The 13,238-nt window shown below is 35.1% G+C and overlaps 4 protein-coding genes and 1 long non-coding RNA gene across 7 annotated transcripts in view; 2 read left to right on the forward strand and 3 right to left on the reverse strand.

Moving 5' to 3' along the window:
• Positions 1 to 5,210, forward strand: part of LOC105678197 (uncharacterized) — a 36,355-nt gene extending 31,145 nt beyond the window's left edge. The window contains exons 2-3 of one of the 2 annotated variants that reach the window (XR_001101674.2): positions 2,092 to 2,454; positions 2,833 to 5,210. Coding sequence is in view for 1 of the 2 variants with exons in the window: in XM_012377331.2 (XP_012232754.1) it covers positions 2,092 to 2,346 (255 nt within the window). In the remaining variant the exon portion in view is untranslated. Of the gene's footprint in view, positions 1 to 2,091 lie in introns of both variants that reach the window. The other variant, XM_012377331.2, reaches the window with a different exon arrangement.
• On the reverse strand, positions 139 to 907 carry LOC136996982 (uncharacterized). The gene is made up of 2 exons (XR_010887809.1): positions 774 to 907; positions 139 to 653 (listed from the first exon to the last, which is right to left on the reverse strand). It is a non-coding gene; the product is annotated as an uncharacterized lncRNA (long non-coding RNA).
• Positions 5,211 to 5,332: 122 nt separating the features above from the next.
• LOC105678154 (threonylcarbamoyladenosine tRNA methylthiotransferase) lies at positions 5,333 to 7,769 on the reverse strand. The gene is made up of 2 exons (XM_012377251.2): positions 7,080 to 7,769; positions 5,333 to 6,892 (listed from the first exon to the last, which is right to left on the reverse strand). The coding sequence occupies exons 1-2, from the start codon at positions 7,478 to 7,480 to the stop codon at positions 5,653 to 5,655; spliced, it is 1,641 nt and encodes a 546-aa protein (XP_012232674.1). The 5' UTR covers positions 7,481 to 7,769; the 3' UTR covers positions 5,333 to 5,652.
• A 221-nt stretch (positions 7,770 to 7,990) lies between these two features.
• Positions 7,991 to 9,792, forward strand: Etfb (Electron transfer flavoprotein beta subunit). The gene is made up of 3 exons (XM_012377320.2): positions 7,991 to 8,268; positions 8,472 to 8,870; positions 8,932 to 9,792. The coding sequence occupies exons 1-3, from the start codon at positions 8,218 to 8,220 to the stop codon at positions 9,241 to 9,243; spliced, it is 762 nt and encodes a 253-aa protein (XP_012232743.1). The 5' UTR covers positions 7,991 to 8,217; the 3' UTR covers positions 9,244 to 9,792.
• On the reverse strand, positions 9,311 to 13,097 carry Epp (Ecdysteroid phosphate phosphatase). Of its 2 annotated transcripts, none has more exons than XM_012377318.2 (4): positions 12,943 to 13,097; positions 12,336 to 12,573; positions 11,532 to 12,236; positions 9,311 to 11,465 (listed from the first exon to the last, which is right to left on the reverse strand). In XM_012377318.2, exons 1-4 carry the CDS (start codon positions 13,047 to 13,049, stop codon positions 10,674 to 10,676), a joined length of 1,842 nt encoding a protein of 613 aa, XP_012232741.1. In that variant the 5' UTR covers positions 13,050 to 13,097; the 3' UTR covers positions 9,311 to 10,673. The 2 variants fall into 2 exon arrangements, with proteins under 2 accessions (XP_012232741.1, XP_012232742.1); XM_012377319.2 differs by having other exon boundaries at positions 12,656 to 13,084.
• Positions 13,098 to 13,238: the final 141 nt, after the last annotated feature.

Consider the following 13,238-nt stretch of genomic DNA (forward strand, 5'->3'; position numbering starts at 1 on the left):
AGCGATCATAATATTTGAGCGGGAAAAAGAAAAAATATTTTTTTTTTCTAATTTGAATGTAATGTTTATTTGAAATTTTTCAATTTTTTGATTTTTTAAAATTAAATTAATCTTATTGCAAGAAAACGATCGTTAGAGTTAAATTATTAAAATCTTTATTATATTGCTAAAACTACTTTTTTAGATTACACTTGCATGTATGCAGTATTCATACATTACGAAATTATGACGAAAAATTTATGAATATAAATAAATCTACTTACGTCCTGGCTAGTTTAAATTCAAACGGCTACGTTAATTAAACACGACGATTTAATAAGCACAAAAATATACTATCTGGAGATCTTGCTTTATAAGGAAAGCTGTCTACGCTCGTAAAAAGAAAGAGTATCTTAATGTAAATGTTGCAATATTTCTATGCTAAACAATTGACATTCATCTTGACAGTGGCGGCATCGCCACTGCCGCCACTGCTGTGAAAGAGATTAACATTAAGACTTGTCATAGTTATATATCGCAAGCAGCATTTCAATGAAGCCATCGCGTTCCCTTTGTAGATGCCTTTGATGTAATATTTTCTCGGAGCATTCATACCAGCTGCTACATTGTTGTGTAGCTCGGCCCCTACCTTACCATTGGCTAAGATACAATTGCTGTCGAAGGAATGTAAGAGAAAAGAATACCTTTTTCATTATTCTAAATACATCTGCGCCAAACTGGCACATTGTAATGTATAATTGTTTTGTACATGTATTTAAATGTATATCATATACCTATTCTTTGTTCCAGATCTTGTTATCTTCATATGCGAATTATTATATCTTCACATATGAATAAAATTTATGATATATTTATTTCTCTTCGAAATTTGGCAATGATTTTTTACACGCACAAATTAATTCTTTACGCTCTGAATACCGCTTGAAATAGTCCGATCGCTTGTTAGGCTGTTTTTAGCGTTGGCATTAATGCTGCAACAGTAATATCGTAAATTTTAGGCATCTTTTTTAATGAGGTGCAGGAAGGACACGTTTGTCAGTTGCGATAGACGCGTCGAGGTTCGTAAATGAGAAACTTGAATGCCTCGCGCGGATTTTCTCACACGCACCAGCCGCGTGCTTGCTTATTAGTGATGCGCGGCAAAAAGGATCACGAGGAGGAGGATCGTACGAGAATGATCGTGCAGTTCTCCCTCGCTTATTGTTCTTATTCAATGCAGCTTCAATAATTAAAAAAATTATAGATTAAACGTTTATTTTTTATTTTTACTACTGTATTTCGATGGAGTTGATATTAAAATATCATGCTACAAATAAAATTACAATTTTATAGCTGTATCAATTCTGATCTATGTTTACTCTTAGCTACGTCTTTCACTGTTTCCTAGTCGAACTGCTGTCCTTTTTTATTAAAATTATTAGTGATTGAAACGCATGCTACCACTTCTCTCATCATCAAACAGCCTACCTTCTCTTACAGTCTGCAAGTTACACGATAATCTTATCAAAGTTCTAAGAAAGGCGGTTCAAATGTATTGGCTACCACCAGACAATCCGTGCTGTCAGCTTCGTCAACTGCCTATATGATACTCTGTGCCTGCGTTTTGTCACGCGCATAAATTTACGCTTCAGTAATAACATTAAAATTTGCAATTCTTACAAAATTTTCCATTTATATTAAAGATACCATAAAAATATACAATACATACAATTGTTATTTTTTATTTACAAACAAAATTTAGCTTGTTAATAGATTATTATTCTTGTTGATTTATTATCTATAAGAAACAGAAAGATAATTTTGTAAAATTACAAATTACAATAAACATTGTCTAGTGAAAAACAAAGTAAAATAACTAAAATACCCATTAATAAATTTTGAATATAAAATATTAAATAGTAGAGAAAGTTTATATAAAATTAAATCTTCAAAAAATCGTTTTTTTGCGTTTTAAAGTAATAAGTACAATCGTGCATTTAAAATGCACGCAATTTCTTTTGTATTGAGCAATCCATTATCTGATATATATTATCGCTCATCTTTTATTACAATTATTATTCTCCGGTATTAATAATTTTTCTTTCATTTCAGGCTAGTCGTGCACTCGCAAGTGGCGAACATCTCTTACCGTGTCCGAGATGCACGTTTCCCTGTCACGTGGACAATGAAAAAAATGTGGGAACCTGCTCGAGACAGGGCTGCTCTATCGAATTCTGCAGCTCCTGCTCGTCGAAGCCGCACACGGGCCCGTGTAAAACGCCCTTATTGGCCACCCCAACGAAACGGAACAACAAGCGTCTGATCGTCGGCTCGAGGCAGAGCAAACGGAATCTGCGACGATTATAAGCTGAACCTCTCGAGTTCTACATTTCCGATCGTCCGTAGGAGAACTAGTCTAGTTACAGAGTCGCGTCCGGTTCTACCAAGAGGAAGATGTACATTTATAGATGAGATGTATATATTATAGATATGAAGAATCAAAGCTAATTTTATCCAAGTAAAATCGAATCTAAATTAATGATTATATATATTAAATTAATGATTATATAATTAATACTTTTTATTGGCTTGGCAGTTCATTTGAGTGAAACTAGCATGATGTTAGTAACATAATCTGTGTTCATTGCATAATCGAGGTAAATTCGGTTGCACGGCAAATAATAGTCCATCTTTGTAGCTTAAAAGTGCCTTAACGCAATGCCTTCACATAGTATATTATCCGTGAGGTAACATAAGCACATTTTAGGTGCTGTATGTTCCGCTCGTAAATGATTTTTAGATGCTGTAAATTTGGTAAACGTCTTAATTTACACCAATCTATCGATATTACAGCGGCTAAATGCCAAAGTGTGGCTTAAATCTTCCGAAACGATGGTGGCGAATGTGCAACCGAATCTTGCTCGAGCCCTCCCCCTCGTCTTCATCGTCATTTTCAGAGCAACGGAGTAAAGTTTGTTCTGGGCGATGCAACGGGCGGGAGAGAAGAAGGAGAGAGATAGAAGGGGCAAAAGAACAAGAGATTGGCAGTTAAAGGAGTACCTGCGAGGTGCAGAGAAAAGGATAGGACGAGCATGCGAGACAGGGTGGAGGAGAAATGAGAAACCATAAAGGCAACGGTCGTAAAACCCCGTAAGGGACCGGCGAAACACTTTGCGTTGCCCGGATATTCCGCTTTTTACCGAACGCGTTCGGCCTCTTAATGAAGCCGGGGAGAGAAGCTCGCGTATGTTCGTACAGCCAGAGCCCGTCCGCAGAAACTGCTCGCTCTCCCGCGAGAATCGCCTCGTAAAACACAACTGCCAAGACGGTCACGACATATGATCTCGACGACCCTTGGAACGAGGCGATTCTCATTTATCTAACCGCTCGTTACTCTCTAACATCTTTCGCATGATATTAGAAATGTAGGAAATGTCAGAAGTTTTAATCTTGTTTCTTCTTCAACCGTGCAAAATTAGGATTGCTCAAAAAGTATTGAAATTACATAGCAATAAAAGAAATATAGATAGGTGCAAACATGTAAAAAATGAAAAAAAGCATAATGGTAGAGTAGAACATAAGAATGACGTCGAAAAAGCGCACACGATGTAATAACATATCCATTGGTCCATAAAGTAAAACGAAATGTAAGAAGCAGTTGAATTATTTTTTTTTGTTGATTATTATAAATTATTATATAATTGAATATATAATTATTATATAATCGATAAAATATAACAAGCTTAAATAAAATTAACAAGTACATTCGTTTTAAATTACTTTATGGATCAATAAAATGATTTTTGGCGGAAACAAAAAAATTTGATATTTAAGAAAGAAAATATCCTCATTTTTCGACGTCAAAAGTCGGTACAAAGAATTTAACATTCGTGCCATCATTAAGTTCGCGCCATGATCATTGCCATATTTTAAAACCTGATATAATTACGAAGGAGAAAGGTCGAGCGCATGTTTCGACATGTTTCACCCTCAAGCAAAATCCTCGTTAGGGTGCCATATTTTGTTTCCGTTTTTCGTTCGTGTTTTTTAATCCAAGTCTCTCTAAACGATCGTATTTTTAAAAGAACTAGTTAGTTTTTGTTTGTAATGGTTATTTTTGTATTGGTGTATGCGAAAAAAAGACTGCCTGTAAATAATTGAGCGTGATAGTAATATATTCCATGTTTCATATCAACGCGGGCAAAGTCTCGTAATCGATATTTGCATTACATTCTTGTTAAAACGATAAAAACATATGTTTATTATATTATTTTATTAATTAATGATATTTCGTTTTACAGATTTCTGAGTAATTCTTGCAAAAAAAAAAGGAACAATATAGAACAAATTTTATTAATTTTTTTTTCATTCAAATTACGCTCTCTTATGCTCTCTAGAAAAATGTAGAAGTTACTTGTCTTCGTTGGCAATGGCCACGAAATAATTACAGTGAGAAAATCCTATTAATATCATCATGATTTATGCAAGTACTCATTAGAATTTTAAATTATTTATTATTAGATGTTTTATCATCACTTAGACCAAAATAATCATTTGATTTTACTTAGAAGACTCAAGTATCACCGTTCTATATTATTTTATATAATGTAAGTAATATATAATATACTAAATTTATCGATTTACAAGTTCGCCTGCGTCACTAAGAAAAACTGTTATAAACATTTTAAAAGAAAAGAAAAGCAATTACTCTATATAAACCTGATTATATGATTATAATTTGCACAAACTAGTGCAATGAAATGCAAAGTAATCAATTTCTTGATCAAATTCATGTAAGAAATGTTCCGTTTTTGGTATCTTCAAATATTTATATCTATAGATTTTAATACTCAGGAGATATTTTGGCAGGAATTCATGCATTTTTTAATTTAAGCTGTATTTAAAAATCTATAACAACGAGAAAGTGATACCAAATAAAGTGCATCGTTAATATGCAATAAGAAAAAACTTAATATTTTTATAAAAATGAACATATTTTAATGTTTAGCACGTAAGAAATTTTGTAGTACATTTGTTCGAAGATACACTATAAAAAAACGCGAGAATGCTCAATATTTTACTTTCGATTTTGTGCGTATGATTTTAAAGAATGCACTTAGAAGCACCCAAAAACTATTGTAGTAAATCTTTATTAAGTTAATTGAACGTTGTAAGCCCTCTCAGGGCAGGTTCCTGTATTGTCAATTAAATATAGTATTTTTTTTCACACATCCCTCGTATTTTATCTATGTCCATGCACACAAATTTCTATCATTAATAAATCTATATTTTTTAGGGATCAGAAGCTAATATTTTTTAAACTAAAAAAAAAAAGTTAAATTTGCTTTACAAATATATAAAGAATATTCGTTTATTATTCCATATACACAGATTTGTGTCTATACAATAATAAAATAAATATTTAGAGAATTTATTCCTCTGCAAATATATATAAAATTCAACATTTCTTTTATTGTACATTTATTCTGCTATAAATATACAAGTCTAATTGATATATAATTGTATTCTATATATTCTGTAAATAAATATATATATGTATATTTATTAATTTATATAAATATATATTTATCATTTTTTATAAAAATATAAATATATTTTATATAAAAAAAAAATATATATATATTTACTTATTTATTAGAATAAATTATGTATCTAAATCAAAAATTTCCATAATATCCTAGATATTACAGCCAAAAAGATTACCACCATCGCCGCTATTACATATCTCGATGTTTCCATCTCACAGTGTGGTATTTTATGCAGTACTCCGGAAACAATCCCTTGTGGTAGAGGAGACCTCAGTGCCGGGGATATACCTTCGTCGATCGGTTCCCCTTTCATGCAAAACTTAGTCGCTGCTACAATCCTCACGTCAATCATTTTCCCCATAAACTGTTTTTTTTTAGGGACCAATACCTGTTCATAGGATTTATTGTGACCCGCATAATATTGTTTATCGTGCGATACTTCCGTCACCAGCACTTTCTGAACCGATCCCACTTTATGCCTGTGCAGTTCGTAAGACTGGAAGAATTCAGACAACCTCTTGGTTCTCATCTTCACCTCCTGCGTAGGCACCTTCGGCATCCTGGCAGCGGGTGTGCCAGGTCGGGAGAAGAACTGATTAATGAAAAGGCTTGGAAACTTGTATTTTTGACAGAGCGTCATTGTCTCCTCGAAATCCGCCTCCGTTTCCGTAGGGAAGCCGCAGATGATATCTGTAGCAATGGTTAAATTCGGCACTCGCTCGCTCAGAAAATTCACTGTGTGCTCGAACTCTGCACGCGTGTATTCCCGTTTCATATCGGCCAGTACCTGATCGCTGCCGGACTGCACTGGAATATGCAGGAAACTATAAACCCTAGGATGCTGCAAGATCTTGGCCATCTCGTCCAAGTGCTCCAAAATGTATGGCGGATTGGTCATGCCGATTCGCATCATGCAACCTTTGGGAATAACGTCGACCAGTTGCCACAATAATTCTGGCAGGCTAGTGCCAATATCTCTGCCATAGGCGCCTGTATCTTCCGATGTAAGCCACAATTCACACACACCCTCCTCGAAGGCCTGCTTAGCTCGCTCAACTATCTCTTCCGGTGGGTAACTACCTAGGTCTCCTCGTGCGTGCTTCGTTTTACAATAAGTACACTGATTCAAACAGCCAGTATTGATAGCTATGATCTCAATAAGTGGATTCCGTCGCACCTTTGGAAGACTTAGCAAAGCACCACCTATCTTCTTTTTATCGGAATCCTTTTTTTGTTGTAGGAACCTCACTGTGTTTCCTTTCAAAGTTTCCTCCACAACTTCCACTACTCGATCAATTTGTTGTACTCCAATTACACTTAATCCTTCGAGAAAGTTGGATTTATGAGCAGCTTGTGGCACGCATCTGTAAGAAATAAATAAGATGTTTAAAATAATATCTGCAGACTAAAATTTTATAGAAAAGTAGATTTAAGGAATTTTTACTGATCTCCATTTAAGCAAAACTCATTTCTATAAATATACTCCAAAGTTTTTCAGTAGATTTAGTTTGGATCTCTCACTCATTATGATTATCAACAAACTGTACATACCCAGCGACGACAACATGTTTGCCCATTTTCTTTCCATGTTTAATTTCATTTCTGAACAGAGCTTCTGCAGGGTTCTTCACAGTACATGAATTCAAGAGCCATAGATCTGCTTTGTGTTTATCATCAGTCAAATTGTAACCATACGCTGCCAATTGTCCAGCCATGTACTCGGTGTCTGAAGTATTGTGCGTGCATCCCCACGTCTTTACGTAAATCATCTGCGTGCCGGGTATTATGCTTGACAAAATAGGAGGATCTAGCACTTCTTCCTGTAATCGCTGTTTCTGTTTCGGCCGTATCGTGATATACTTCCTAGAATTGTATCTTTCTTTAGGCGTTATATCTTGCGACGATATTAAATCCTCGATGTCCTCAATAATGTCTTCACAAGGAATAGGCATATTTGCTAAGTATAAAATTAATCCTTCAGAAGTTATTCACTGCAATCTTAAAACGTGTCATGGAAAACTTGGAGGTTAAAGATGTTTACACGTGTTCCAAGCTCCAATTAGTGACACACACGATTCCTGTTAATAATAAATCTACATTGTCAAAGTCGAAAACAAATATTTCTGTAGCTTCTGCTCAAATAAAAAAAAATTGTTTAAAAAATATATTCCATTGAAATAAAAATCGCACACATGCGCAAACCACCCAAGATAAACGTGCGAGACAGAATAAGCATTACCCCTCAGACTCTTTCTCTTTCGGCTCGAAGCCAATTTTTCGCTAAGACTCAAACCATTTTAGCCAAACCAAATAGTTTGAGTCTTGGCTAAAAATGGTTTGAATCTTGGCTAAAAAATGATTCTGTGCCGAAAGAGAAAGAGTCTAAGGAGTGATGCTTATTCTGTTTATCTTACGCATGTGTGTGCGGTAGCCCCTCCGTTCATGCTGTTTATTTCTTGCGTCTCAAATCTGACCACACTGCTGACAGTAACTGCACAAACTTGTATAATATTATTCCTAGATAATTTTTTTATTGGATGATTATATTTTTCCTAGGGGAATAACTCGTACTTTAGACTTTGAGCCACATCCAAGGACTGCATTACGAGTTTATTTTCTTTACTATCAGTGATTTAGAAATAATTGAACAATATTTTTGCATAGTATTAATATTTTATATTGAAAAAAAATGGCTCGTGTGCTTGTAGGTGTAAAAAGAGTAATCGATTATGCAGTGAGGGTAAGAATATTAAAAACCTATATCCATATATATTTTACATTTTAATTAGTGATATTAAAAATATTGATGCAAATATTTGTTTCTGACAATATAATATTATAAAAAATATAACAACTTTATTAGTCAAATAAAATTCAGAATACTTAAATGTCAACTTGTAATATCTTTATATCTAAAAATTTATTTTTATACAATTTTTACAGATTCGTGTCAAACCAGATAAGACTGGAGTAGTTACAGATGGTATAAAACACTCGATGAATCCTTTCGATGAAATAGCTATAGAAGAGGCAGTCAGAATGAAAGAAAAGAAAATAGCTCAGGAGGTGATAGCAGTCAGCTGTGGACCAACACAATCACAAGATACAATCAGAACTGCGCTTGCCATGGGTGCAGATCGTGGAATTCACGTAGAAATATCTGGTCCTGAATATCAGACGTTGCAGCCTATTCATATTTCAAAAATACTGGCCAAGTTGGCCCAAGATGAGAAAGTGAATTTAGTGATACTTGGTAAACAAGCCATAGATGATGATAACAATCAAACTGCTCAAATGACCGCTGGTGTCTTGGATTGGCCATCTGGAACATTTTGCAGCAAGGTAAGATGTCATAAGTTTTCTTACTGTGTTACATAATATCTTATTTACTTCTTCTTTTCAGGTTGAGAATAGTAATGGTGAATTAACCATTACACGTGAAATCGATGGTGGATTGGAAGTCGTTAAGATGAAAACTCCTGCAGTATTGAGTGCAGATCTTCGTCTGAACGAACCACGTTATGCAACTTTGCCAAATATTATGAAAGCCAAGAAAAAGCCTATTAAAAAGATTACTCCGAAAGATCTTGGAGTAGATATTGCACCGAGAATTGAAGTACTCTCCGTAGAAGACCCACCAGTTAGACAGGCTGGTGCTATATTACCAGATGTTGATACCTTGATAACTAAACTGAAAGAAAGTGGTCATGTTTAGTTAAATTATCAGGAATAATCATAAGAAGTACTTTCGTAAGGAGGTACTCAAGTAAGAAGAATAAAAATTATTTTTAATCTTTGTCATATTTTGATAACTTTTTTTGTATATAGTACAATCGTTTTGTACATTATCAGAAATTGTATATGATATATATTTCAATAAATTTGTACCGCGTATAGAGACAAAAATTAATTAATAATATATATATGAGGGATTCAGAGGAAAAGTGGACCAAGTCCATATTTGTTAATTGTTAGAAAATTAATTTTAAAGTTAAAATTGTTCCAATTGTGTGTAACATGTACACTTTCCTAAATGATATAATTTCTTTTAATTTTAACTTAAACATTTGCACTTACTTTTAAACTATTCAGTGAAAACTGTTCAGTTTTTTCCAAGTTATGCATGGATTTAAAGAAGGACTTGATTCACTTTTCCTCTTAACCCTTTATATGTTACAAATTGTAATATATATTTAATAAAATACTATGTACTTTATACATATATACATACATATATGCATGTATATACATACATGTAAAAATATCTCTTGTGTTTCTCTTTGCAACGCTTGAACGAATAATCAACCTATTTAAAAAACGAGGCAACATTAGACGCATTTCTGAAATGGTATTATATCTAAATATATACATATAAATGTAAATTTTTGTAAAAGGTAACATCAATATGGTACTATAAATATATTCTCCGTTCTGCGTGTTATAAATCTATTATAATACAACGCAGATAAGATTAAATAAGATTCAACGTCACATTTAATTGACACATTGTAATTCTAAAATTTTCAAGAAATGGTGATAAAGCTTGTGTGAAATATCTTTCTATCAACAGAGGATTACGATTAATGTGCGTACGTGCATCTTATCGACTTCTTCTCTGTGTGTGCTTCTACTTTAATATATAACTTTATAATATGTCAAAGAGAAAAATATGCCAGATATACGAATATTAATCAGAAAATAGCACATTATTGTAAAATATTAAATGCCATTCTTTAGTTCTCTATTTAGTGCCTCATCCAAGACTCGGCAAGAAAATGGCCAATCAAGACTAGTTTGTCTTATTTTTTTTCTTTCTTTTAACAGATTAGTACCAATAACATTTTGTGGCTAGTATTTGTTCTATATCTGTAATTAAACGATAAAACTATCTTCAATACCCGTATTTATTACTTTGAGGAAGTAAATATTGTTCAACAATCGAGTAATCGATTAACTTTTATCGTATTTTGTATGTTAAAGATTCTTCCAGAAATTCTTTTTTTGATTCGTTGAATACCATTATTTCAATATCACTGATATTTGATAAAGCCCTGCTTAAAAATTCATTGTATTATAACAGTCTTTTGTACGTATAGGCTTTGTAAAATGTCTTCCTCAACAAAAGCTAAAGCTCACGCAATGTTGTTACATTAAAACTTTCCAATCGAATCTGCTGTTGCTAGTGTGAGTGATTGGTGGGAAGGGAGGAGGATGAAGCTGCCATCCATCAATGCTTTGACGTGCGGTCAGGCACGCCAGATAAGGTACCCTTTGAACTAATCTAGTGACTTCTGCTGCTGGAGGTATTCTACCACCAGTTAATTGTTTGGTGCAAGCTGCCAAGGAAGCAGCATGCGCCACTATTAAAATATTGCCCACTGTACTCTCTATGATCTTCTTGATCAGCTCATAACTTCGTTCATAATACTGCGCGGCGTTTTCTTTCAACGGAAGTTCCTTAGCCTTGACGATCGAATCGTAATCGGTGTCTATGTTGAAGCCCGCCTTTATCAACTCCTCGGAGGTCATCCAGACAGGTATACCGTTTGGATACCATGCTAACCACTCTATCAAGCCTGGCTCTACTTTGATCGGAATGTCGGACTTGAGTCCCTTCAAAATATTTGCAAGCGTCTGCACGCAACGCAACGACGGTGATGTAAATGCTACATCTATTTTAACACTGGACGACTTCATGGCTTCACCTACTAAACTCGCCTGCATTTCGCCTACAGTGGTCAACGGACTATCGTTTTGAAAATCCTGGATATTCCTGGATGGTACTTCTTTAGGCATGTTCAAGTCACGGCGCACGTAACAGCCATTCGATTCGAAGCAATATGGAATCCAAGCACCAAACGTGAAGTCCACTCTCTCGCCGTGTCGACATATAAAGATCTCCCTGAACGGTGTTTGAGGTGCTTCCGCGGCTGCCATCTATTTGGAATCAACAGATTACAAGTCTGCCAATCATATATAGATGTATTTTTGAGAAATGCTTACTGGTTCCTCGGCTGTAGGAATTCCATCAGGTGTATCGATAGAATCGCTCGGAGACAAAACCGGCGGTGGTCTCCTGACTTTGGGGATCTCCTCCTCTTCCGCGCTCTCACTTTTATTGTCGGTAATCGGCACAGTGGTGTGCAACGTCCACGAATCCGATTCCGCAGTCCTCTTGGTGTGATTCAACGGCAAATGACCCGATATACCGGTTAACCAGGAAATACCCTCCACCCAACCGTCTGTGGACGCATTACATGCTCCTTCTGGAACGTAAATGTAATCTCCTACTCTTAATTCTAATTCATCGTGCTCTCGAGGCACATGGGCGTGCGTTACTTTATGCACGTGTAAATTCTGCAATCTTAAATCCCTCGAGTACAATCTGAGCTCCCAGTTGGTCGATGTATTTGGTCCTAACTTCTCGACCATCAAGCGGAGAGATTGGAATAAATTGCTGGGAAATTGGTAAGCTAGCGTAAGATGCAGAGACTTCACTTGCGGTTTGGCAGTGATACCAAGTGAGGCAATTTTATTGACGTAGCGAACAGCAATGTTTTTTAGCCACTCCGCGTTTATATCCTTGACAAAAAGACCCATAAAATTAGGCGATACATATGTTTCCAATTCGATATGTTCGTGTAACCCATCCTGATGAATCACGTTCTCAAGAGCATTTACCAACTCTTCGGTGTACTCATCCGGAGCCTACAAAGGTTTAAAAATAATACAAAATATATACTCAATTGTAAATTTGTTAAGCATGTTTTATATTCTATTGTCAGGATCTCAAATTAGATATCTTACGTTAAAGAAGGAGACAAGGGTAATGTGTGGTACAAAGTTATGAGCACCATTCCAGCCTAGCTCCTTACTTTTCGACCAAAACAGCTCGAGCTGTTCAGCTAAGGATCCAGTGGGACAAGCATATAAAACATACTGCCGTTGAATATCAGAGTCCAAAGTTGGATCTCTCACATGAGCCACCAACCAATCCGATGCTAATTGTACACCACGATGTCCTGTTGCAGCTAATGCCTTTTCCCTAAACATGTATGCACTTCATAACAAATATTATCTATAAATAATATATGGAAATTATTGTAATATTTTAGGCGAATATTTACATGTCGAAAAATATGCATCTTCAGCAATAAAGTTTTCAGTAGTATTTCAATGCTAATAGAAACATTAAATAATGCAGAAAGATATTCGTCATTTAAATGTCAGGCATAATTTGCTTCGTCTAAAATAAACTGCGTTCAATTAAAAAAGATAATGACGCAAAATAGCGTTACTCAAGGCCACGTTTGACAGCTGTTTGTTTACAGTGAATAAACCACATGCGTTGCATGAATAACACGCTATGTAAGTGACATGTAAATATGATTTTATATTACAGAGTCACACATACGCCCGATGTTTTGGGAAACCCAATTGTAGAAGCGTTTGCAACGGTGTCAAATGTTGTTTCGAAATTTTTGTAGGAGTCGGATTTTTCCGCGGCGGCAGCGTCGCCATGACGGTCCGTTACTGCGTTTACACTCCGCAGGCTGGCCAATCGCTGCACGACGTTGTGACGTAAATGAGGACCGCACAAAATTTGGAATGGTCGAACATCGATCGGATCGTAAAAGCAAATTATTCATCAAAGAATCAAACTAAAACTAGCAACAACGCTATCCAGGGAATGTTCCATTCAGATAAGAA

This window comes from Linepithema humile, chromosome 1 (genome assembly GCF_040581485.1).
Source record: "Linepithema humile isolate Giens D197 chromosome 1, Lhum_UNIL_v1.0, whole genome shotgun sequence".
Classification (NCBI taxonomy): domain Eukaryota; kingdom Metazoa; phylum Arthropoda; class Insecta; order Hymenoptera; family Formicidae; genus Linepithema; species Linepithema humile.

Bases quoted from the DNA above. Each gene is read 5' to 3' on its own strand.
- LOC105678154 (XM_012377251.2), bottom strand. From the start codon at position 7,480: ATGCCTATTCCTTGTGAAGACATTATTGAGGACATCGAGGATTTAATA. The intron at 6,893-7,079 runs GTATGTACAGTT...TATTTCTTACAG, and splicing joins AAACATGTTGTCGTCGCTGG to ATGCGTGCCACAAGCTGCTC.
- Etfb (XM_012377320.2), top strand. From the start codon at position 8,218: ATGGCTCGTGTGCTTGTAGGTGTAAAAAGAGTAATCGATTATGCAGTG. The intron at 8,269-8,471 runs GTAAGAATATTA...CAATTTTTACAG, and splicing joins TAATCGATTATGCAGTGAGG to ATTCGTGTCAAACCAGATAA. The intron at 8,871-8,931 runs GTAAGATGTCAT...TCTTCTTTTCAG, and splicing joins CTGGAACATTTTGCAGCAAG to GTTGAGAATAGTAATGGTGA.
- Epp (XM_012377318.2), bottom strand. From the start codon at position 13,049: ATGGCGACGCTGCCGCCGCGGAAAAATCCGACTCCTACAAAAATTTCG. The intron at 12,237-12,335 runs GTAAGATATCTA...AAACCTTTGTAG, and splicing joins CCCTTGTCTCCTTCTTTAAC to GCTCCGGATGAGTACACCGA. The intron at 11,466-11,531 runs GTAAGCATTTCT...GATTCCAAATAG, and splicing joins TTCCTACAGCCGAGGAACCA to ATGGCAGCCGCGGAAGCACC.